Source organism: Stegodyphus dumicola, chromosome 7, assembly GCF_044657685.1.
Source record: "Stegodyphus dumicola isolate Sdum_Otavi_A_Nest chromosome 7, ASM4465768v1".
Lineage (NCBI taxonomy): Eukaryota > Metazoa > Arthropoda > Arachnida > Araneae > Eresidae > Stegodyphus > Stegodyphus dumicola.
Window position 1 is genome coordinate 76,702,800 of NC_140774.1, and position 22,481 is coordinate 76,725,280.

Here is a 22,481-nt window from a genome sequence, read left to right on the forward strand (position 1 = left end):
CGATGTTCATAAATAGGATAAATAAAAATTTAAAACACATTTTATTAACAATTATTTATTTTATGTTTATTTGTTTGTTGCGCTATAAATATTATCAATTAACTACAACCGTTATTCTTGAAAACAACAATGAATTCGTGTATTATCTTTATGGGATTTCCTTATTTATGTCTGTTTAGTTACAGAAATCTCATACTTTATAGATTTCATTTTAATGTAATAGTCACTATTTATGCATTTATATATTTTTCTTCTTATAATTACCATTATTACCATGCTACTTATTTAATCAAGTTATTCATTTGTTTACTCATTTCCATTGTCCTGGTCGTGAATCTAGCATCCAAAATACTGTTTATGAACTATTTTAATTGGAAAGATTATACGTCTTCTACGTTTCATATTCCCAGTCGCAAGCATAAACAAAATCTATCACTGTAGTTAACTTTTGAAGCATAATGATCTCTTTGTTCTCAACTGTTTGTGTTCATAATAAATGCTACGCAGACCGAAGTTTGAAAACTAAATGCATTGCGGAAGGCGTCTGTATATATTGAGTAACATATTATTTGCATAATACGTCACATATTTCTTCCATTGTCATTTGTTTATATTTAGAAAAATAAATAAATCAATAAAATAAAATAACGTCAAGAAGAAAATATGAAATTGGAATATCGCCAAAATGACAACTAACTTCAACTTTTTGTGACGACTTCCGATAGCCAAGGGAATGTGTATGAGCAGATAAATTGCTTATGCAGTAAGAGGTTTACGTTTAGCTATTTAGCCAAATTCCTATCTTACCTATTTATTTCTTGCAAGTCTGTATATTAATGATATCAGTGACTGCCCTCGAATCCGGTAAATACAGCCTGATTATACTTTAGGTCTGGACATGGGCTAAGGTCCTTTAAGTGGCCTAAATTATACTTTAAGTCTTTAGAGTCGGTCTAGGGCCTTACGCAGCCCTTTACGAGGCATTTGCGCCTTATCCTAAAACTAATCATAATCCTGTCTTCTCCTCGTAAAAATTAGGAATGTGTTCTGTGCGTATAGTCCCAAACCCTCTTAAATGGGCTCACAATAAAATCGGCTAATTTGTCTAATGTATAGTAGTTCATCTAATACTGTATGCAGCGTTAGGTGCACTGAATGAAAAGTCTTAAAAATACGACAAGAGGCATTTCAGTTCTAACATTATAACTTTATGGACGTCATTTATGTTTAATTTCTGTTTAATATAGTTTTATGTTTATCTCATTTTTTTTAAATATTATTATTATTTTCTCTACATCTTTCAGGATCCAACTGTCATTCTGAGATTATTGGACACAGTGATGGCAGTGATGATTTTGAAGCTCTTGGATTTGTATCCCCTCAAACATCTAAGAAATTTAAAGTTTGGGCAGGTCAGTCTTTAGCAAAACGATGAATTTTAAATTTAAGTTAAAATAAGTCAGAAAATTAAATGCTTGCGATAAGGTAACTATATATATAACTAAATAAAAATTGAAAAAGGTACATTATTTATGATCAACACCAATTGGTTAGCTTAGTCCAATATGATAAAGCACACCAGGGTTATCTGCTTGAGAGGATAAATGCTTTCATGAAGGACTTTCCAAGGGTAATTGGACACAGAGTAAATCTATTTAATGTATGACATCGCAATGCTTGTATTCAGTGAACCACACACCTTATGTTATGCTATCAGCTAGCTTATGTTACGCTAGGCAGTATATGTGTTATTTAACTTCTAATAGTGCCATTGAGTAAAATTACTGATATGGCACATATTAAAAAATTAGTCTCAAAATTATATCTGAAGTTTGAAGAAAAATATCTCCATTTTGTGTTCTGAAACGCGTAAAAATGCGATCGATTTTCTTTTGAAAGAAATTCTGAAAAAAACTTCAGCTTAAGGAAAGTAATTCAAGACTAATCTAGGTGTGGTCAAACTTATATTTCATGCGTAAAATTCTTCATTTTTTAAGATGCTCATGCAAATTTATCACCCTTTTCAGCCATTTTAACATATGGGTATATTTAATTAGTTATACATATAATTCATTACATATGCAGCAATCTAAATACTTTTAACTTTATAACGAAAGGATTTCAACTGAAGACTAGATAGACATTAATTACTAGACTTTTGAAATGCTTTGTTTCTGCTAGGCTTGTAATATTTGGACTTATTACAGAAAATATAAAACAGTTTTTGAAGTTTGAATTAACTTATTGCGACCATAGTTTAATCTTAATAATCTTCATGGAAGGAAATGTTTTTTCGTATGTGTACGTTGTTTCAAAAAGACGGATATAACTTTGAGAAAATTTTATTAGTTCTGGAAAATGTTCACAGAACAACGATCTTCAGACGTTAATAAAATCATCAGCATCTGTGATTGATGAAAATGCATTTAAATAAATAATCATTTTAGAATAAAGAATTGGTTTTGAGATGAGTAAATTTCATTTATATGTCATATGCATCGACAACATTTTTGGTTCATTTTGTGGAAAGGGATTTATAAATGCAAATCTGGAGTCGTCTTCTTCGGCGAAATCATTAATTTTAAATATGAAAATTCCTGTTTTCTAAATAGAACCCGAAAAGATTTCATTTAATTTTTAATGAACTTACGTTATATACTCAGATTGGAATTGACTTTGTCTTGCCCTGCACTTTTAAGTCTAGATTATTCGGGGTGTTACTATTATCAATTAAATATGTTGAATCAAATATTCATTATGAACGCTGTATTTCATTGTCCAAAATCTACTCAGAACTTGTCTTCTAGAACAGTTATAAGGTATTTCTCCCGCCTTCCTAGCATGCCTTCGTGGTGTAGTGGTCTGCACACTGGGTCGGTATTCCGTGGTTCGATTCCCGACGAAGGTTTTGCCTATTTTTCAAGTCTCCTGCTTCCAAGAGAAATCATATGCCTCTACAGTGGAGCCCGAACTAAAAGGATGGTGGATGATGATTCTGCCCACCCAGGATTTGGCGATTGGGTTCCATAAAAACCTCAGTCGCTCTTTACAAGGTGGAGTATATAAGGTAATTCTTCCACCTTCCTAGCGTGCTTCGTGGTGTGGTGGTCTGCACACTGGGCCGGTATTCCAGAGGTCCGTGGTTCGATTCCCGGCGAAGGCGTTGCTAATTTTTCATCTTGCCTGCTTTAAAAAAATACTTAATGTCTCTACACAATAATCTGAAAGTTACGTCTCACGGTCCGCATGTGACCCCTGAAGCAATTTTACTCGGCCTGGGAATAAATTTTCTGAAAGTTAATTAGAATTATTATGAAATTATTTATTATGGCAAGAATTTGAAGAATTTAAGCTTCTAATGTTCTGAGTCCAGTTTTACATTATTTTCATTACCATTAAAACGAACGTAAGTAAGCTCTAGAAAATCTACAGATGGAGCTAATTTATTTATATTGTGATATAAATCTTATTTAAATATTTGAAGATACTGATTCGATTAATCTTTTTTTTTTTTTTTTTCTCTTACTAAAAGGTAAATACCCTCAGTTACGAATTTTTGCAATAAGAATAATCACTTTGTTTAGGGATACATTTATACATGAACATTTATTTTCCGCAGTTGAAAATTAACAAGTCAAGCATTAACAAGTCAGTCATTAACAAGTAACAACAAAATTAACAAGGACAAGATTGATCCATGAGTATCTATAACTCGTGACAAAGGTAGTTTCTAACAATCTTTTACGTAAGGTGCAAATTTTAATGATATCGAAATGCCATGGGATGTTTTAGCTGAAAGCTTCAGTAAGAAATAAAGAAATTTGTAATTATTTGGGTACAAATACATGCATTTTTTCTGTATGTGTGGGTTAAACCAACATATTAGAGTTATCTCTTCTCTACATATAATAAAAGAAAGAGTCTTTCGTTCGTACTGCGCGTAAGCTAGTAGATCTAGGGCTACGAAATTTGGTATATAGGTGCATCTAGACAAGAAACAGTGCACCTCGAAACGATTTTTTCAAAATTCGAATCAGATTTTATCTCTTCGATTTTATCGCATCATTTTGAATAGTTTCATTCTTTTAGAAATGTGGTTTTGGCAACAGTTTTTCATTCAATGCTTTGTATACTGGGCTGCTAACTGTTGAAAATATAAGGTAAAATGCTGCTTTTTTTTTCTTTTGATTTTTGGACACGCAACATTCACATCGCAATCTCCTTATTCTGACGCGCATGTGTCTGGCGAGGCACAACAGAAAGAATTTCCTTTTTTCCCCCTGTCTCTCTCTTTATTAGCTAATGGCAAAGAGATTTGTATATTTTGAATTATGTCACCCACAAAGCACAATTTTGATTTGTTATTGCTTTCTGATGATAGTTTCATTCTTTAAGAAATGCGGTTTTGGCTACAGTTTTTCATTCATTGCTTTGGATACTGGACTGCTGACTGTTCTCTCTTGAAAATATGAGATTTATTACTTATTTCATTGTAATTTGTTTAGTATTATGTTTTAATTATATATAATTTTAATTATATAAAAAGTTTTGCATGATTTGTTTTAGGAAACAAAGTTTTTAATTTTCCTTATACCATTTGAATTCTTAAGATTTTGCAATGAGAAGTTGGTTAATTTATTTATTAGGATAATTAATATTTGTATTAAGGGATATTGCTTATTTCATTCTAATTTTGTTTATATGTAATACATTTTTTGTTGAAATTTGTGAGTTTGTTTTTGATGAAGTAAAATTCTGCGCAGTTTTTAAATTTAAAGTTCAGTGTTCACCCTTTAGGCATTTTTCCGGTGCATTTAAAAGCTAGTTTGAAATAAATGCCTGTCTGAAAATTGAATAATTAGGTATCGATACATTTGAATTAGAGAGCATAATCAAAAGAAATTCCTTGAAGATTCAACCTTTAAGTTTCCGATCGAAAATAAATATAAATTGGAATTTTTTCGTTTGTGTACTATTATTACCGTTTTGATAAACATTTAGTAAATAAAACACTTTTATGAAATTTTTAATTTAATTAAAGAATTTTTTTGTTACGAAAACCTTCCATTGTAGTTAAGAAAAAAATTGTTAGCTGCTTTCGATCGTGCATTCAGCTGCATTCATCTTGAGTATAAGATCATTGCTCACGAAAGCCAGCACGTCTCTTCGTGAATAAAGAGAGAGATCAACGTATTCCATACCTAACAAGTCACAGTATTCGGAAAATATTATGAATAAACCTCTTATTTTTAACGTTCTAATCTCGTTATTTTTAACGTTCTAATGTTACATTTTCTCATCTCTTATATCTCTTGTATTGAGAACAACCTAAAACCATTCCAGGTAAAGTTAATGATCCTAGAAACTCTACCTACCATTTAACGGTGTTCCATCAGTGGAAAACTGATGAGTTTATTGGAATCTGGTTGATAATTTTCTAGGCAGGACTTCGCTTTCTGAAATTTATTTAACGCTCTCGTTTTTCCATGAAGCAAGACAAGACAGATACGTTCTTCAAAGATGTTAAAACTATCAATTCTTCTAATAAAAATACATGATTGTGCTATATCACATATCTCAGTGGATTTCCGCAAGACTAAAGAAAGAAAGAATGAATAGGAACATGGCCTTTCATTAACATCACTGGAAGGTGTTTTCATACGTTTTATAAATGTTTGCTTGGACAGAGCCATATCATTCACTTTTCTTTTAATACTTTTATCTCAAGACATTTACAGATTTATTTTTCCGACACAGAGTTTAATAACTTCTCCTTCATTAAAAAAGGGCTTTTAACCAACACAATGAAAAATTGCACGTTTCAGCAGTCAGAAATTAGAAGAACAGAAAAATCTTGGCATGCTTCTCCAACGCAAAAAGAATTTAAAATTTTTTTTTAATTTATAGAGTTATATTAAGGCTTAATGAAACAGAAATATTATCTTAAAAACATTTATAAAAGATATAAATTCGAAAACACTGAATTGTTCATAAGCATTGCGTAAGAAGTTCATCTAATATAACACTATAGTTTGGTATAACTGATTGGGAATCTAGAGACGCACTTTTACCGGTGCTTGCCATTTCAGAGTTAAACAATTAATAAGCATGGTAACATGCATAGTGCAGTAAATGTTCATAGTAACATGAAATTACAATGCATAGTAATAGTGGAAGGCTAAAATTTAAAAATAAGGTTATTGTGTATTTATAAATAGAGAAAAAAATTCTTCTGTGAGGTTTAATACGCCACTTCTAGTCATGCAATGCGCCAGCACCACCTAAGCACATGCACAACAGATTTACTATTTCTTGTTATAGTCGTTACGAGTATAATAAACCTTTGTCGAACGTGAACTTAATGAACGCGAGTTTGGTAGACGCGTTATCTTAATTTTCACCATTTAATTTGTCGAATGCGAGAATTTCAAATATGTGTGGTGCGCTGCAGAATGTCGGACGCGTTGCTATAGTCCTTATAATTAATTAGTTTGAAAATTTAGTCATTAAAGGAGTCACATATGTTACTTAAAATAGCAAATCTTGAGCTTTGAACTTCTCATTCTAGATGATGCTTCGGGACACGGTTATGAAGCCCTCACAGCATTGCATCCAAGTGCTGAAGCTTTATTCCTTCCACTGAACACCACTTCCTTAATCCAACTAACGGATCAAGAAATCAAAAACCTTCAAAACCTATTATGGCAGGCATGTTTCTGTGCAAATAAAGCACTAGAACGAAGGAAAGCATGACACACTAATGGCATTTTGGAAGTAATTCAACGAAAGACACTACATAGAAATTATTAAACTCGCATGGAAATAAGTGAACAATGAACAATGAATGCTTGCTGGCATTAGCACGAGCTAGAAGTTAAACCATTTCCATTAATTCAAAACGAAGCCAAGAAAACCATTTCCACTAATTAAAAACGAAACCAAGAAAATCGTACAAACTGCAAAAGTAATAGGCGGCAATGGATTTTCAGATATGGAAGAAAGAGAAATTAAAGAATTAGACGAGAATGACGATCGTGAAATGACGAATGAAGAATTGGATGATCTTATAACACAAGTCGACGGTGAAAGCAGCAGTACCGGAGAAGAGAAAGAGTCTTTAACGTACTGTGATACTTCTTTCGCAATTTGGTTTGGTGTATTTAATTATGACAAAGCACACTAGGGCTATCTGCCTAAGGGGAGGGATGCCTTCGTGGAGGAATTTATAAGGGAAACTGGCTCGTATACACGTTACTCATGGGGAAAACCACGAAAACACCCATGCAGCCAGCCCGTTCGCGGGATTCAAACCTCGGACCGACTACCAGTATTCAGCGACTTTACCGCTCGGCCGCTGGTGGGCCTTTCGCAATTTGAAGCAAACTCCATTGATTGAACACAGCAATAAGTTTTATTTAACACTCAAAATGGCGGCATACAAACAAGAAGAAAAAACGTATTCTAACATTAAAAAAGCATAATAATAAATACATTCTTCGTTTCGAAAGAAAAAAAAATACTTCGTGCGAGAGCCACACGTGGCTCTAGCCTGCGTTTCAAACATTGCCGTTAATATACCTTAATGTTCATCTATTTAAATCATTTATTTTAAATTATAAGATTTTTAATAACAATATTTAAAGCTGTTACCACCTCTCCTCCAACGGAGAGACTTTTTCCGAAGGGAAAAGTTCTGTAAAATTCGAAAGTTTATGAACTCGGCTTTCTCATTAGCTTAAAGAGAAAAGTAACTTCTCTCATAAGTTTCCAAGCTTTAGGTAAAATATTTTAAGTTTTAGACAAATACTTTTTCACCACATTTAAATAGACAGAAAATGGAGAACGTTCAAATACATCAGTTGAGCATACATTAAATAATAAAATAAATTATAAACTTGGCTATCATATAGGTACTTTTCAGGAGTCCACTTCTATAGTTTGCCTTAGAAATCGTCTGAAAAGATTGCGATCCGTTCACAAGATGCATCTTACAGCTACAAGTCACTTGCACGAAACTTTGAAAATCAGCGATGAATGGTGCAATCAGTAGCTGTATATGGTACAAAGACTTTGGTAATTTTGTCTATAGCGGAATAACCCAGTTTGAATTCCAGGAAAATCAACTTTTGCTGTGAAAAGTCTATAGTTTTGACGGCTCGTTTCAACAAAATACTTAACTCACAGCCAACCATGCTTTTCAATTACATGCTGATCAAAACACAGGTTGTCATTTCCTACATGGTCGTTATTTCCTACATGTATTCGGAGATCGTTTCCAGTATTGCTTAATACAGCCATTTTAAATGCACCAACTCAATAATTTGCATTAAAATGCCATTATTACTATTTGCTTTGATTGTGAAAATATTTTCAACTTCCAGGTCATCTCTATGATAGTGGCACAGAAAAGAAACTGGAAACCTCATGGCTGACACATGAATTTAGAAAGGATTGTCAGAATCCCCGTCACCTCGTCCATTTCGGAGTAGATCATTACAGTCATGCTGGTAAAAATGAAGGTAAAGTTATAATTAATCTTCGTTGAATCTAATAGTTATTAGTACGCATTCTTCGCTGAATCTAGTAGTTATTAAATTTTAGTGAAATATCGTTTATGAATTGTCAGAGGAAATATGTAAGGTATAATATAAAATCTAGTTTTCTCTCTTTCTCTCTGTTACTCACTAATTCTCTAGCTAGATCTAATTTAACTCTGGCAAGATATAAGCTTTAATGTTTAACTTCGCGAATAAACATAAATGTGGTATAAAATCCCAAAATAACAGCTTTTTAGCCTTGCATCCGTAAACAAACAAACAAAAAAAGAACCAAAATATTATACGTTTTACAATATACAGGTTGTTCTTTAAGCCAAAAGTATCGTAAGAAATTTTAACGAGTCTGTTTAGAAAGCTACCTCTTGTTCCTAATACAAATGCACAATATTTACTACCACTCTGATAGCAAAAGTTCAGTTACAGTAGTCTTAACCCTACTTTAAATATCAGTAATATTTTCTCGGTGGTGCTACTAAATGTTATTATCTTCTCTGCGTAAAGCGCAGCTTTTTAAACGATACAAATAAAATTTTTTTGCTATCAGATCAGAGATGTATGAGGATTACATAATGTACTTACAGTGACCTAACAGAAGTTGTAGAAATTGGCAACCACAGTAATCTCGCAGAATAGTGACATCCTATGATCTGCATAATGCTGAACTTAAAAACGCCCTATAGAGACACGCACGCCTGTAGGTAAGTATGTTCTTGAAAGACACGCTTAACATAGGGGCTTTCAGTTTAAGCTTTTGTAGCTCAGGTTTGATGAACTTAATTCTACTAATTACATCAGGCAGATTCTACAATTTTACCATCCATAAACACAGCTTTAATTTAAGCGACCTCAGATAAAAACTGGATTTCAGTTTCAGCAGCAAGAAATAAAAATATCAGCATGCTTTTTTCGTTCTTCTCTCTCTCTGTCTTTTTATCAACAATAGCTAATTTGCAAATATTTATGGAGAGTATGGGCCTTTTGAAGATTTAAACTTGAAGGTTTAAAGGCAAAGCGATTGCACATGCGTGGAATGTGAATTGTTCCATGTATAGAAAACATGTAAAGTTGCGTTGAAATCTGTTTCTCGTCCTCTATCTGCGGTGAACGTTTAATTAGTGGTCAATATTATTTGCCAACAGCGGAAAGTGTCATACCAATAACTAACGGAATTCGAACGAGGCCGCATCGTCGGGTATCCGAGAGGGTGGACTTTCGCACCGAGCAGTTGCAGCCCGCGCGCAGTATAATGCCACAGCAGTTATGCAGATTTGGAAGAAATGAACAGAGGAGAACCAAACAAGGCGAAATCCTGGCAATGGGGCACGTAACAGCAGTGTGGCACAGGACGACAGACACCTCATCCGCATGGCTATGGCAGATTGTGCAGCATCCTCTCGTATGTTAGCACAACGTTGGAGCACGGCTACAGCTGTTCTGCTGTCTAGCTCCACGGTTGGAGAATTTCCCTGTCGCTGAATCACAGACGCCTCCAACTTCAATGGGCACGACAACACAGTGCGTGGTAAGAAATGAATCTCGCTTCAATCTGGAGTACAATAATGGAAGAGTATGCGTCAGACGTTACAGAGGGAAACGTCTGCTCCCACAGTGTGTTTGTTACCCAGCATCATACGGCACAAACGCCTAGCATCAAGTTAAAACCATATGGCAGTGATTCCCATTTTATCGGATAATCTTCAAAACATATTTAAAATTCATAAGAAACAGTTTAAATTTCAGTAATTGCTCCTTCATTTTCATTTGACTCAAATTTACCAGAAAACTTGCGAATTGGGTGTAAAGAGCTGTAATCAAACATGTAACATAAGGAAAATTTATTTAAGTGGACTTGTAAAAATTGTACTTCCTCACCAAAAAAAAATTATAATATCTCACCTTTTATACTTAAAAATTCATAATTCATTATGGCATTTTATAGCCATGATGTCTTTTTTGAAACCATATTCATATGTTAGCAATTTTTTTCTCATATGAAGCATAAAAAGTAAAAACAGGCTAATTATTCACATTGGAAACGTCCATATGGATTTTGCCTTATAAACATCTTTCAGATTAAAATTAATTAAACTTTATCAAATGTAATAACATAGGTTATAATGTGATCGGTAATAAATAACTTTATATATGGCCTTGGTGCATTTTTATCGGATTTGCTTTCTTTGTTAAGCTTCTAGGCTGCTTAGCTTTGCCGAGCAAAAGAGCCTAGAAGTTTCAAAATGTAGAACGCATGGGTTACAGCATATAATGTTTCATTTTGTTTTATTTTATTCTTGCAGGCTCAGCACTGAAAGAAGAATCCCTTTTGGAGAAAATCAAGAATTTTTTCAGATCAGTGTTTTGAATTGTCAATAAAAACCAATGCTTATGTTTTCTAGAAGACTTTACACGTGTATTATTTGTTTTAAAGAATATTAACAGGATGATTTTATACGTGTAGAAGTACTAAAATATTAACTATGCTTTATAAATAATTTATGTTGCAATAAAAGTTTAATTTTTTCCATGATGCAAGTTCTTAATGTTTTACATGCGGAGATCCACTGGTGTGCAGCTGGAAGATTCATTATTTTATGCCCTAGAATAGTGGTCTCCAGAGTGGGGTACGCATACCCTAAGAAGTACGTGAAAGGGTACTTTGGGATACGCCAATGAAGTAGACTCACGTTCACTTGCGAGTTGTATGACTGTGTATTACATGAGTGAGAGATTCTCTCACTGGTCGCTGCGTCTGGTTTCACTAGCGTCTGGGAAGCTGAGCTTCATAAATGCACCGCCTTTAAAGCGCATGCATATACTTAAAACTTACTTTAAAGTGCATAATATTACGTTACATTATATTATTTTAGATTATATATTAAATTATATTGCACCTCGTTATATTACACTATTTTAAATTATATTATATTACATTATGTTACATTAATTAATTATATTTGTATTGCATTACATTATACTTGTATTATATTACATTGCATTGCATTATATTTCATTATATAATGTTATGTGCGGTAAAATTTATACAGTAGAAGTCCAGAAATCCGCAAAGCTTGGGACCAGAGGTCGTGCGGATTTTAGGATTTCAGGACAGATAAAGCATAATATTCGGACTAAAAGTGCAAAATAAATAAGGCGTATTAGATACATTTAATTAAATTATTATATACATTATTGAAATAATTTATTATATGCATTAAATTATTTTTACATATATAAATTGATTATATTATTCTTTGTATTATATGTACGCAGCATCGAGGTTTGCCGATTTCGCCTAATGCAAAGATTTCCGGTTTCGGATTCCGGTGTTAGAATCACTGCTGCTATAAAATTTCAACAGCTTTTCTTTATTTTTCCGTATATCATACACAATCGTGTCGCAATTCCATACCATTCTGCTATAAATCGAGGAGTAGCACCTGCTTCCATCTTTTGCAGAATTTGCACTTTTTGAGTTATCTTCAATGCAACGTGTTTACGTTTTTCAACATTGCAAGCAGTAAAATCATGAGTGCTTATCTGTTATTGTACTATTAAAAAGGGCTGAAATTAAAAATATTCTTAATTTATCCACAAAATATCAGGATAAAAAAAGGCAGCTCTAAACAATCTCGTGAAAATAACAAAGCTCAGAAAATACAAAAACGTGAATCGTGAACTTGAAAGAAGAGTTGAGTGAATCGTGTGCTTTTTTACCTGGATGCAGAGATTAGAAGGAAAAAAAAACTGTTATCATATTTTTTAAACTATTATGTCAATAATTTGGTATTTACGTTATGACTCATTATTATTTCGTAATTATGACGTCATTATTCGGTAAGTATTTTTTCTTCGATATTTCGCGCTCAATGTTGCGGTTTCCGGAACCTATAAACTGAATGTTTATATTTTGAGAGGCAACGCGGATTTCAGGTCGACGGATTTTCGGTATTTGACTATAATTATTTTCGTCTTAGGGGTACGCTATCAATGGAGATCGCTGCCTTAAAACATCATATAACATTTAAAAGGAATTAAGGATAAAAAAAAATAGCGAATCTGCAAATTATACCTATTTTTTACGAAACGTTTGAACCAAAAGTAATAATTATGCCACCGAAGAATTATGTAAATATTCAGAGGGGAATACGTAAGTTTAAACGTGCACATGTGTAATGAACTATGCGAATGTGCAGTGAATATAAGCCCACGAAGAGTTTTCGGCGATTTAAATGCTCGTGATCCTTCACGACATTATTCGCCGTGTTTCTCGCAAGAGTTGGGTAAATTTTATAAGGTATCATATAAAAGAGTACCCATGAACGCAGTTTTGTTTAAAATTGATAGTTTTATAGATTACTGTAAAGTTATGCTCAAAAACCTTCTCATATTGAACTCTAAGTGATAAGTGTTCTGATAGATAAACTAGGTGATTTAAATGTCAGTAAATATTTAAAAAATTTGTATATTGAGACATTTATTTAAAAAGAATTTAAACATGTAGAATGATGCGTAATAACTTTTGTGGTTAATAGAATTGAATGAAAAACCACTACCTCTCTCATGAACATTTATCCCCAGGCGTCTAGACCAGAAACTTCCGGTTTCTGATTGTAGAATTACCTGAAATCATGGAAAATCCACTTCATTCCTGTACTTATTTTTATCCGCCTGGTTTTACTTTTCTATTTTTTATTTTGTCAACATAAAGAAAATTAACGGATATTATTTTTTATTTAATCGTTCCTATAGCTAATTAAGATAAAAAGCGTGATAGTAACTAGCAGAAATAATGGTTATATTTCTGAACTAAAGTACTTAATCACAATGGAGATTTAATATGCTCTTGAGTAGTAATTCTTGAACAAATACCTAGAAAACAATCTGAGAATGATTTATATCTTCATATGTTTTCTAACAGTAAAAATAATGAGGGTATGTCAAGGAAACAAAATTATTCATACAGCAAATGGATTGCTTTTTTTAAATATCCGTATTCTATATAATTACAACTAGTATTCCTTGATTGCATTAGCAGAAAAATAGAGGATGGAAACTAAATCATAGTTCGACTAATGGCAAAAATTCTTTCCTTTTGTAAAGGGTGTCCCAAAATTAACGCAAGATGTGAATTTGGCGCCATTTTTGCATTAAGTTGTTGGCAACCCTGAAAAAAGAACAGTTTGAAAGCCGAGAGTTTAGGGTTGGTGAAAATGGAGCGTTATACGATACAACAATGTGTCTTCATTATTAAACAATATTTTAAAAATAATGAAAGTTTGGCGGCCGCAGCTCGAAAATTTTATACAAAATAAAATAGAGTTTTAACGTCGCCAACTGTGAAAAGATTAATTGAAAAATTCGTGGAGATTGGATCAGTTGGAGACGCTAAACACACCGGTCGTTCAAAACCAAGCCGTTCAAATGTCAATATTGAAGTAGTGTGTGAGAGTGTTGATGAAAACTCAGGAACATCAATTCGGCGTCGTGGACAAGAACTGCAAATTTCAAGAAGCTCTCTACAGCGTATACTCACAAAAGATCTGTGTCTTCATGCTTACAAAATTCAATTAACACAACTACTGAAGCCTAATGACCATGAGAAGAGAAGAGAGTTTGTGGAACGGATTCTTAATCATTAAAAAGTGGATGCTGGTTTATCGAGCAAAATAATCCTAAGCGATGAAGCACATTTTCATTTCGATGGCTTTGTTAATCACCAAAATTGTCGTGTGTGGGGTTCGGAGAACCCACGTGTGATTAGCGAAAAACAAATGCACTCACAACGTGTCACTGTTTTTTTTTGGGGGGGGCAGGATTTTGGATAGGAGGCATCATCAGACCACACTTTTTTTAAGAATGAGGCTGGTCAAGCAGCAACTGTTAATGGTGCTCGATATCGCGACATATCAACACAGATCTTTCTGCCGAAATTGGATGACAATGATGTGGCCAATATGTGGTTTCAACAAGACGGTGCCACATGCCATACAGCCAATGAAACAATTCAATTACTGCATGAGACATTTCCTGATCGGGTAATCTCTCGTTTCGGTGATCAGAATTGGCCCCCCTAGATCATGTGATTTAACACCATTAGATTTCTTCTTATGGGGTTATTTGAAGTCAAAAATCTATGTCAACAATCCCACAACCACACGTGCATTACAAGAGGAAATTAAACGCTGCATCAAAGAAATTCAGCAACAATTATGCAGAAAGGTCATGAAAAGTTTCTACAAAAGGGTGCGTATGTGCCAGCAAAGCCGTGGAAGCCATTTGCCCGATGTGTTATTCCATAAATAACCCTATACTATGTACTTTATAATTCACTTAAAAAATAAATATCTAAAGACTAAAAACTCTCTTTTATACTGAATTAAAATCTTGCGTAAATTTTGGGACACCCTTTAGCTACACAAATGCAATACTCAAATTTTAAAAATATTTAAAACTTCTCTTACAGTTACGTACACATATTACAAGAACTATGTACGCGTTTAATAATTATAAACATTTTCAATACATTACAGAACGTAAATTCGACCAAACAAACAAAAAAAAAAAAAAAAAAAAAAAAAAACCTTTGCCAAATTATTGGGTAATAAAAAATTTGCCGCTTTTTCTATGAAAATTAAAAAAAAATCAAGTGCTTATTTCAGAACTAATCTTACTCTTCTTAATAGGGACCATGAGAGTCTAGAATCTTTTCCCAGCGAGAAGTAAGCTCATATCATCTGTTTCTTTAAAATGTCTTAATTGGACTCCTCTGAATTTATATCCGAAACCTTCTCTTATGTGTAGATTTCCAGAGCAAGTAATGGATAATAATCACTTGGAAAACTTTAATGAGAATCGTGCAGATGAGGCAATATTTTATATTCTAAAACGTTAATTATATTGCTCGTAATTTTCGCTCTACGTAGTTTCGGACTGTCAAAAGAGAATTCATTTTATTGACCTTTTACGGTCACTTATTGTTTGTGAAACAATACATTCTGAACGCGTTGACAATTATAGACGTTATAAGGTATTTCTCCACTTTCCTAGCGTGCCTTCGTTGTGTAGTGGTTCTGCACGCTGGACGGTATTCTAGAGGTCCGTGGTTCGATTCTTGGCGAAAGCGGTTGCTAATTTTTCATCTCTCCGACTTTCCAAATTAACTTGATGTCTCTACAACGTTAGCAGTGTTTCATCTGTGAAATAACTCAAGAAGTACAATATGAGCCGAAGCTCACCATGAGCTATAAGGTATTTCTCCTGCCTTCGTAGTGTGGTGGTTTGCACGCTGGGTACGCCTTCCAGAAGTCCGTGGTTCGATTCGCGGCAAGGGCATTGCTCATGTTTCATGATTCCTGCTTCGAAATAACGTAATGTCTCTACACTGGCGCCCGAACTACAAAGGGTGAAGGATGATGATTCTCCACATCCAGGATTTGGTCACTGGGTCCCCCTAAAAACCCCAGTCGCCCTTTAAAAGTGGGAGTATATAAGATATTTCTCCCGCCTTCTTAGCATGCCTTCGTAGTGTAGTGGTCAGCACACTGGGCCCGTATTCCAGAGGTCCGTGGCTCGATTCTCAGCGAGGTCGCTGCTCATTTTTCATGAATCCTGCTTCGAAATAACCTAACGTCTCTACAGAGCTACTAAATTGGAAAGAAACTTTTAAAGAATAGGGAATTGGTTATAATCAACGATATGCCTTCTTATTGCTGAAGCAGTGAATCTGTTTTTCATCTCACTTCTACTAAAAAAAATCTGAAAGGTTTCAGATCTTAACGGTCGCCCAAAAAGGTTTCTTAAGAGATTACATGACTGGAAAGTTCCAAGCATTAAAAACAAATACGAAGTCTTATCATTTAGCCAAGACGTTAGAAGAAAAAAAGTTGTTTGTAATCGATATCATGCGCAGTGAATCAGCACTTCTTTTAAATAGGAAGCACTTACAGGAAGCAGCTATCGAATTAACTTGTGAAAGTGAAATCCTTTCAGTATGCAATATGACAAATATCCCGTGAGTCATGAAAAATGAAGTGAAATATTTCAAATGGAAATTGGCAAATATTCTTTGAACTGATGTCTAAATGTAATAGCTAACATCCTTTGTTTCACATATAAATTACGACAGCTGGGCAGTATCTTAAAGAATGATAATATGTTTGACAAATAAATATAGAAATTTAAACAAGTATATAAACAGCCGCAGCTAGACAATATCATAATTTTAACCTGTTGATAACTCTTAGTGAAAGTTTAAACTAGCAGTATTAGTTGGGGAAATTGAAAATGTTTTTGTTAACCGTTCTTTTTATTTCTGGCTTGAAGGCAGCTCATGGTAAGAGTAAAACCTTTATTTATTAAAATGTTCGTTAATTAAAATACTGTAGCTTTTTACAAGAATATTTTTTGAAAGACAGGTTAATCAAAATCTTCTTAAAATAGTCAAGCACTGATCAATTTATCACTTTATAAGGTATTTCTCCCACTTCCTAGCGTGCCTTCGTGGTGTAGTGGTTCTGCACACTGAGCCGGTACTTCAGAGATCCGTGGTTCGATTCCCGGCGAAGGCGACTGCATATTTTTCATCTTTTCTGCTTCCAATTAACCTAATGACTCTACAAGTGGCGCCCAAACTAAAAGGGTTGTGGATGATGATTCTCCGCACCCAGGATTTGGCGACTAGGTCCCCTAAAACCCTAGTCGCCCTTTAAAAAGGGGAGTATGCAAGGTATTTCTCCCACTTTCCTATCGTGCCTTCGTAGTGTAGTGGTTCTGCACACTGAGCCGGTATTTCAGAGGTCCGTGGTTCGATTCCCGGTGAAGGAGGTTGCATATTTTTATCTTTTTTATCTTTTCTTCCAATTTACCTAATGACTCTACAACTTTTTGCTCCATTTAAGGTACTGAGTATTGGTAATCAAAAGATACTATCATTATTAGTAGCAGAAGAAATTTTATTGCCTAAAATTAGATAAAATAAAATATTAAAAAGGGGCAAATTAATAAAGAATGCAAAGTTTACCCAAAATAAAATCGGAAATAGTTATAATGTAATTAAGCATTATTTATAACAGTTATCTAGTAGTTTTGCTAGAAGACATTTTATATCCAAAAGGCTACAGATATGCAGTTCTTAAATTAGTTTCTTTGTAAATTATCACTGCATTGTATTTCCTTGATATTTTTAGCTTTAAAATTAGAATTAAAGTTATTTATTTACTTTGACAGTCAAATCTTTAACAAAGCTTATTTGAACTGCGAAGGTCGTTTATTAATACATTGGGGATCTTTTTGCGTAAAATAATTTGAAAAATTTGTACAGATTTGTGAAAATTTCAAAATTTATACGAGCCTTATAACCAAGATATGCAGAAAAAGAACTCGAGTATGTTTCATAAGTGCATAAAATTAAGTAAACATGAATCAATTTTATCTTTAATTTCCATAAAATATACACAGATTCATTGCGATAACGCTTCAGTTTCTGATTTTTAATTAATAGCAATTTATATAATATCTATTCTGTTTTATGTTTTCTCTTCCAATTTTGATGCTAGTAATATACATTTTATTCGTATTACGAACAGGGCAATTAATTCAAATGTTAGTAAATAGCATATCGTACTGTAAATGTAATTTTTCTTCCTTGTCATTTTCTTAGCAATAATTTTATAGCTTATTTTATTTCCAGTATACAGTAAAATATGCATTTAAAAAATTTATAATGACTGATATTTAATTCCCATTTCTTTCACATACCTTTGCGTACATTTTGTAGGAATTAAATTTCCGATTTTTAATCTTAATCTTTTTATTTTCATTTTCTTCACGCAAAGAAAATAATGCGAATTGATAATTAAAAAAATCTGATGTGTACACCACATGACTTCCTTGTACGGAATATTAAATTATACTAATTTTTTGTTGCATTTCATTTAAACTTATTGGATTGAATTAAATCTACTTCGCCGACAGCGCATAAACCGCAATAGAATAAATGCATTCTTTAAAATTCACTCTAATATTTGTTTACCATAGCGACACTCTGGCGCTAGATTCACTTAACAGTATTAATAATTATATAACAGTTAATTTATATAATAATTATATAACGGAAACTAAGTAAACTGTTATATAATCCAATAATTATATAACAGTTAACTTATATATTTCGTTCATTTTATAACTCATAATGCACAAAATTTATATCATTTAAAGAATAGAATTATCTAATCGATGCCCCATATTCTATTCAAATACTATAATAAAGCTAGATTGATGTATAAAAGAAATTAAGCAAACAAAACAAAAAAGAAACAGTTTTTCACAGACGACTGAGTATTTCTCATTTAATTAATTCATTTCTCACTTCGCGAGAAGGCAAAAATACATAAAAACTCAAATATCTATATTAAAAATTACGAAGTAAATCTTAAACTCTTATTTCCTCGAAAAAATTCCAGAAAGAATTAAGCATGATTTAATTGGCAATAATAAATGAATGCCTTATCTTTGTTGTTGCGAAGCTAAGTTTCTCTAGATTGGCAACAAATCCACTAGCCTCTTGTTTCAAATGTAAACATCAATGGTCGCCATTAAAAAAAGACTTAGCGGCACTTAAACAACTTTAAAATTGTTGATAATTCTAAAAATATTGCATACAGATTTACTAAAGGCATAAAAACCTTAACCGGAAGATAAAAACAACATAATATAATCATTTTTAAAGCAAAAAATGCACAATTTACAAACATATAAGAGTAAAGAAACTGAGATCACTGAGCCGGGTAACAGAGTGGATATATATATATATATATATATATTTACATACGTTTGATGCGGCCGATTGCAACCAAAATACGAGGTGCACATCTACATGTTATAGTAGTCCTATATATAAAATTTCAACGTCCTGATGCTACTCGTTTTTGAGTTATGCGAGATACGTACGTACGTACGCTCATACGTTCGTAAAGACGCCACGAAAAATTCTCTTCAGAATTAATTTTAAAGCAGTTTTATAATTTTTTTGAAGGAAAAGAGTATTTTATTCTGTCCTTACGTACAGATATCACGCAAAAACATCGTTAAATTGTATTCGATAGCGGTCAAAATGGATATTTTCGTTGAAATATGCTGCTTGAAACTTTTCGCGATTACAATACTTCCTTTTTACTTCGTACAAGGAAGTAAAAAGCGCTAAATTTTCGTTTGCTTTCCTTCTTTAATTTTTGATATAATTGTCAGATTACTGAATGGGCATAACATGAATTACGTTTGAATGCCGAATGAAAAGTAATAGTATTATTGCTGAGGCACATGGATATTTCTTAAAAAAAAAAAAAAAAAAAAAAAAAAAAAAAAGAGAGAGACAGAAGGGGGAACTACAATTTTCACTTTTTTAAAACTCTCATAACATAGAGAGAAACTCCTCATGTTGTGTCATAATTGATTGCAATTGTATAGTCACAGTTTCAGAAATAGTCTTCTGAAAGATTATTCAGGACACGCAGCCACAGATAAATATCTATTATTATTAGCCACAGATAAATATCTTTTTTTTTTATAACGTAGTAAAATTCATTGGAATTTACAATAAAAATATTTTTGTAACTTTCTTGAATTGTTTGATGTTTCGTTTTGAAGTTTGAGAAAGTGAAGTTGATCTTTTCAGTGCAATGCAAATTTTGACGAAACTAAACCATCAAAGAACGTAAATTCTGAACACAGATTTATTTCTCAGATCGCTGTTAGTGCATTCAGTACATCGAGATACTTTTTTATTATAAAATATATAGTTACATCTGAAAAAAATAACTTAATGGAATTGATTAATAGAGCTGGAGGTGACTTAATTTTTTATTTATTAATTTGATATTCTTTTTCTGCATTACATCAGTTAAAAACAAAGTTCACTTCGGCAAGGCTTTACTGCATGGTAAAGGAGACACATCTTATACCTTAATTTTCATATATAACTGTATAAAAGGCACGACTAGTCTTATTTCATTGAAAGTGAAAATAGCAATGAAATCTCTTTGCAGAACTGTACGAAGGAAGCTGCTGGCTCCGGTAGTTCAGCAGTAAAATAGACTGGTTACACTAACTGAAGGAGTTCCGTTTGAAAGTTAGCTAAAGTATTTATAGTAATACAAAATGCTTTATTTAAATATTTTCAAAGTCTTATCTTCTCGTAAGATAACTATTTTTTTTGCTGACATAATTGCGTGATTTTTGGTATGTATATTCATTATTTGTTTTATTAAATATTACTACATTTTAGCATAGAGTATTTGTAATGCAAAACGCATTTATAATTGTATTCAATTTTTACTTTTGAATTACATTTAATTAAAAATAACTTAGATTAAATTTATCTTTTTTTATACCAAAAAGTATTTTTAGAATCCTTTGCAAGCATTTTTTTATCTTATGTTATTATTTAACATTTTGTAATATCGCCCATTAACAGATATTTTACAGCTTTCGTTTACTCATTTTTACTTCCTTGTACGAAGTAAAGAGGAAGTATTATAATCGCGAAAAACTTTATATTTATAGGCATTATATTTCAACGAAAATATTCATTTTGACCGCTATTGAATGCAATTTAACGATATTTTTGCGTGACATCCGTACGTAAGGACAGAATAAAGGACTCATTTTCCCCCCAAAAAATTATAAAATTGATTTAAAACGAATTCTGAAAAGAAATTTTCATGGCGTCTGTGCGTACGTACGTATCTCGCAGAGCTCAAAAACGAGTAGCCTCAGAACATTGAAATTTTGTATGTAGGATTGCTATTAGCATGTAGATTCTCGTATTTTGGTTGCAATCGGCAGTACCAAAAGTATATAAATATATGTATATATGTTACTCGGCTCAGTAATCTCAGTTTCTTTATTCTTATATGTTTGTAAATTGTGCACTTTTTGCTTTAGAATGATTGAATTATGTTGTTCTTATCTTCGGTTAAGTTTTTTTTTTTTTTTTTTTTTTTTTTGCCTTTAGTAAATCTGTATGCAATATTTTTAGAATTATTAAAATTTAAAAGTTCTTTAAGTGCCGCTAAGCCCAATTATTTTTTCAATGGCGGCAATGTTTGTTTACATTTGAAACAGCAGAATAGTAGATTTGCTGCCAATCTAGAGAAAGTAAGCTTCGCAAAAACAAATATAACGCCTTCTTTTATTATCGCAAATTAAAGCATGCTTAATCCATTCGAGGAAATAAGTGTTTAAGATTTACTTCATAATTTTCAATATAGATATTTTGAGTTTTTATGTATTTTTGGCTTGTCGCGAAGTGAAACTGAATTAATTGAATGAGAAATACTGAATCGTCTGTGAAAAACTCTTTCTTTTTTGTTGTTGTTATTTGCTTAATTTCTTTTATACATCGTTTTAGATTTATTATAGCATTTGAATATAATATGTAACAACGATTAGGTAATTCTTAAGATCATATAAATTTTGTGCATTTTGAGTTAAAAAATGAATGAAATTTAACGCTGTTAAGTGAACTTAGGACCAGACTGTCGCTATGGTAAACAAATAAAGTGAATATTAAAGAGCGCATTTATTCTATTGTGGTTTATGCTCTATTGACGAAATAAATTTAATTCAACCCAATAAGTTTAAATGAAATGCAACTAAAACCTCTTATAATTTAATATTCCGTACAAAGAAGTCATGTGGTGTACACATCATATTTTATAAGTCTGATTTCAGTTAATTTAAAGTAACATTAAATTACTTAATGTCAAAACAATTTGTTTTCTTACGGTATTATATGAATGCTTTAATAGCACTATGAACTTAAATTTTCCGATAGCAAATATTTTCTGCTAATTTTTCAAAATATTTGTTTGCAGTTAGAGCAGTTCAAAATTCAGGGTTCAGAACTTTAATTGCAATGCAAATTCT

At 32.5% G+C, this 22,481-nt stretch overlaps 2 protein-coding genes across 4 annotated transcripts in view; both read left to right on the plus strand.

The window, feature by feature from the left end:
* Nucleotides 1-11,085, plus strand: part of LOC118196793 (uncharacterized) — a 117,489-nt gene extending 106,404 nt beyond the window's left edge. For all 3 annotated transcript variants that reach the window (XM_085820496.1, XM_085820497.1, XM_085820495.1), the window contains exons 7-9: nucleotides 1,305-1,412; nucleotides 8,382-8,519; nucleotides 10,856-11,085. In XM_085820496.1, coding sequence (XP_085676622.1) covers nucleotides 1,305-1,412; nucleotides 8,382-8,519; nucleotides 10,856-10,920 — 311 coding nt within the window. In that variant the 3' untranslated portion in view covers nucleotides 10,921-11,085. The remainder of the gene's footprint in view (nucleotides 1-1,304; nucleotides 1,413-8,381; nucleotides 8,520-10,855) is intronic.
* Nucleotides 11,086-16,707: 5,622 nt separating this feature from the next.
* The window catches only part of LOC118196794 (uncharacterized), a 32,287-nt gene continuing 26,513 nt past the window's right edge, over nucleotides 16,708-22,481 (plus strand). Inside the window, exon 1 of the mRNA XM_035368258.2 lies at nucleotides 16,708-16,890. Within this exon, the coding sequence (XP_035224149.1) occupies nucleotides 16,842-16,890 (49 nt within the window). The 5' untranslated portion in view covers nucleotides 16,708-16,841. The remainder of the gene's footprint in view (nucleotides 16,891-22,481) is intronic.